At 27.7% G+C, this 4,111-nt stretch overlaps 1 protein-coding gene across 6 annotated transcripts in view; it reads left to right on the forward strand.

Moving 5' to 3' along the window:
- The first annotated feature begins 1,762 nt into the window (after positions 1–1,762).
- Positions 1,763–4,111, forward strand: part of LOC102585678 (glutamate dehydrogenase) — a 5,825-nt gene continuing 3,476 nt past the window's right edge. Inside the window, exons 1-2 of one of the 6 annotated variants that reach the window (XM_015302891.1) lie at positions 1,763–1,824; positions 3,681–3,808. In XM_015302891.1, coding sequence (XP_015158377.1) covers positions 3,701–3,808 — 108 coding nt within the window. In that variant the 5' untranslated portion in view covers positions 1,763–1,824; positions 3,681–3,700. Of the gene's footprint in view, positions 1,835–3,351; positions 3,432–3,481; positions 3,572–3,673; positions 3,809–4,111 lie in introns of those variants that run through there. The other 5 variants (XM_015302890.1, XM_015302893.1, XM_015302892.1 and 2 more) reach the window with 5 other exon arrangements.

Raw genomic sequence — 4,111 nt, forward strand, 5'->3', positions numbered from 1 at the left:
TATAGCAGCGAATTTGGTTAAGAATTTTAAAAAAAAAGTTTTTTTCTGAATTTAATATTCTTTTATGTACATGAGATGTATATCCACAGTAGTGAAGCATTGTTTTGTGTACATGAGATGTATATTCTTTGTTTTGTCAGAAGCCCTTTTGGTTAATTTTTTTTTTGATGTGTTGTTTTAGTTTTTTTAAAGAAAAAAAAGCAGTGATTTTTAATTTTAAAAAAAAAAAAAATTTTTTTACAAAATCGCTGCTGTGGCAGCGGTTTTTAATTAAAAAAAATAAAATTTTTTTTTAGACGAAATCGCTGCTAGGGCAGCGATTTTATCATTTTGTCAGAGGAAAACGCAGCGATTTTGCCCTTTTGGCTAAAATAAAAAGTGATGTGCCCTTTTGGAATTTTTGACCATTTTTTTTGCCCTTTAGGCTCCGGACTCTACAAAATCGCTGCTGTGGCAGCGATTTTTAATAAAAAAAAATAAAATTTTTTTTTAGACGAAATCGCTGCTAGGGCAGCGATTTTATCATTTTGTCAGAGGAAAACGCAGCGATTTTGCCCTTTTGGCTAAAATAAAAAGTGATGTGCCCTTTTGGAATTTTTGATCATTTTTTTTGCCCTTTAGGCTCTGGACTCATCAAATCAGACATGTTATAAGAACAACGTAATCAATATCAATAAAAACAACAACAGCAATGTCATTGTAATTGTAAGATGTTCGTAGCTTCTGATTGACCTTCGACAATTCTTCTCCTTAATTTAAATTTTAGATCGATAATGTGAACAGGCTCATAGGGCTGGAATTAACTATTTAGCATTAGATTACTAATAATAAGGAAAATTCTATATGAACAAAGTATAGCTAATATTTATAAAAAAGGTGAAACATACATGGGAATTGAATCGGATTCACATAATGTTAGTGTTATTCGTGAGGACAAAAGGATATTTGGTTCCACGTTTGATAGGGATATTATTCTTTTTATTTTTCCCTCTTTATGAAACAATTTTTATTTTTGGGTGTTAATGGAATATGATGATGAAACCCTAGATTCTTCTATGAATTTAATTTTTATAGTATAGTACTGATGCTGATGTTATTCGTTTATTATTAAATATATATATAAGTATCAATATGTCATATGTAACACACGAGCACATATTCATATTCATGTAGAATATAAGTAAGTTAGACGGCGAGTGAAAGTTATTGAGTTCGGTTAAATTTGTGCTTTGAAACACTAGTTTCACTCCTTAAAGGTAGAGTTGGGAGTGTTAAAATTTATGAGGTTCTGAATTTTCTTAGCTAGTTAATATTATCGGATCTATAGCTTGTATTAACTACTACTATATTCGTAATTAAATATTTATATTTAATTAATGAATTTTCTAAATATGAATATAGGATATATAAAAACCAGAAGTTAGTGGGTTCATATGAACCAGTTGTTAATATTGTATATATGTAGCTTCATCTTGTTTAGAATAATTTATTTTCAAGAGGGCACCACCCCAACCCAAAAAAAGAAGTGATCCTCAAGAGGACTTAAACTATACGTATATTTAATGGGATTATTATTTTTATCACGTTACTAATTAACATTTATAAGTTGTAACTATCTTATGATTAAATAATATAATGATGTGAATATTTTTGGCCACTATCCATTCATAGAATTAATAGTGTGATGGGATTATATTGAATCTGATTCTATGTTTATTCTTTTTCATGGATATAAATTGATACAAATTGGAGTTTAGAACTTAAAAGGAGTAATTGCATATATCTAGTGCATAATTCATTTGGCTTCTCTTCTTCCTTTTTGAGGTACATTAAGGTTGTCTCGAATTATTTTTTTCAAATTAATTAGTTAATTTCTTGTTTTCATGATTTGATAGTTCATAAACATATTTATCTCTACTTTCCAAAAATATATGTGATGCTTAATTCCTTTATTTATGCTTTCTATTATATTATTAGTATAGTTCTACCTTAAGACATGCTTTTTTTCTTGTCCTATGTAGGAATGATTATGATATATATCTATATTATCAGGTCATCTATTTAAAAAAATAAATTTAAATAAATAATTGTTCATAAATAGCAAAAAAAAATTAGCAAGTTACGTACTAAAACACATTAATACGTTAAAATGCATATATAGTATAAAAAAAATTTACACTGTTAGCATACATATGGATAATTATAATAAGAGTAGTATAAGAAAATGGATAAATAAAGAAAAAGCACACAGAATTTTTATTTTTTATTTTTAGCTTTACCCTTTACATGTTGTATTTTAAATTATTACATAAAAATATGGTCTTTCTATTGCCCTTTAACCATATAAACTTCAAGTTTGAAATGGCTTCTCCTTTATTTTGGGGTCAAATTTAGCTTCCACTTGCACCTAAAAATTGTGTACTCAATTGGTGTAGGGTTCATTTAGAAACTCAAATTTGAATTGCCCTACAATAATAGATAACTTTATCTATTCACTAAAAACCTAATATAATAATACAAAAATATCAATTATTAGTTATATAACTCGTATAACAAAGGTTTGAGAAGGATGAACGATTAGTTTTCCTTCTCTCCTTTTTAGGCATGGCGAAATAAATCTTCTAACATGAATATAAATTAACCAAAAACTAAGAATAATGATCGTCATCTTATTTCGTAGTCATCTAACAAGAAAAAGAAAGACCACTTGATAAAGTGAAATAGAAAAGGTAACATTAACCATAACTTTTTAGAGTATGTCACTAAAATCCTTTTTCTTTTGGTTTGTTAACATAATAATAATAAATTATAAGCCCTATAGCAAGAACATATGATTCAAAATTCTATAAAGTGTACATCATCAATCTATAAAATTTAAATAAATAAAGTTTACACAATCAAATTCTTTTAGAAGATAACTACAACTAACTTAATTTAATTAGAATTCACATAATAAAATAATATATTTATCAATAATTTATCAGAAATAGAAACAAGATCGTATACATATCACTTTTTTTAGATCCCAGACCAAATATATAGATGTTGTTTTTGTTATATCAAATAGTAATATATTATAACAAGTCAAAAATAAGACTGTAAATATATCATTCTTTTTATAACATGTTAAATTACACTGATAACGTATTTCGAATAAAGAAAGTCAATCATCGCAGAGGAGAAAAGGAAAAAGACTCGAAAATGCAAAAATGGAAGAGGAGTCATTACTCAATGTGCATGTTGTATTACTTTTTTTAATTAATAGTTGACGGTGGGCAGATAATCATCCTGACAAATTGAGTATTATAAACTATACACTATACTATATATATATTAGCCTAATTATATTATAATTCTCCATGTTCAATATTTTTTCTTGATCAATTTGCTGCAGCCTCTGATTATTGACTTCTTGATTATTAATTTTTTTGGTAAGAAAAAAATTGGATAAGAATTAAGACGTGCTGATGACACAAATGTTTGAAAATTATAGTAGTAATAAGCTGTCCATTTTTTCCACATGGAAAATTAAATAAATATTTATGTCTACTGAGATCTAGCTGAAAATCAAGTATAAATACTTCTTGATTGACCCTTTTTTTCTTGTTAAAAATCTGATCTTTGATTGATTTTGATATTTTTTTTTCTCCTTAATTTTGTTATTTTTGGATAATTTTTAGGTACTCTTTTTGGAGAAATCATGAATGCTTTAGCAGCAACTAATAGAAATTTTAAGCTGGCAGCTAGGCTTCTTGGTCTAGACTCAAAGTTGGAACAAAGTCTGCTAATCCCTTTCAGAGAAATTAAGGTAACTTTATTTTCTTTGTCTGAATTCATCAAGAAGAAAAAAAATTGATCTTTTTGGGTGCAAAAAGGGATTGTTTATTTTTTTGATCTGTTTGGGTGCAAAAGGGGGTTCTTTTTTACTGTTTTTTTTTAAAAAAAAAAAGATCTTTTTGGGTGCAAGAGGGGGTTCTTTTTTTTTGTTTGTTTGGGGTGTAAAAAAGGGGTTCTATTTTGTTTGGGGGTGTAAAATAGGGGTTCTTTTTTGTTTGGGGGTGTAAAATAGGGGTTCTTGAAATTGAAGATGCACCCCCCCCCCCCCCCCCCC

This window comes from Solanum tuberosum, unplaced genomic scaffold (genome assembly GCF_000226075.1).
Source record: "Solanum tuberosum cultivar DM 1-3 516 R44 unplaced genomic scaffold, SolTub_3.0 scf00379, whole genome shotgun sequence".
In the NCBI taxonomy this organism is placed as follows: domain Eukaryota; kingdom Viridiplantae; phylum Streptophyta; class Magnoliopsida; order Solanales; family Solanaceae; genus Solanum; species Solanum tuberosum.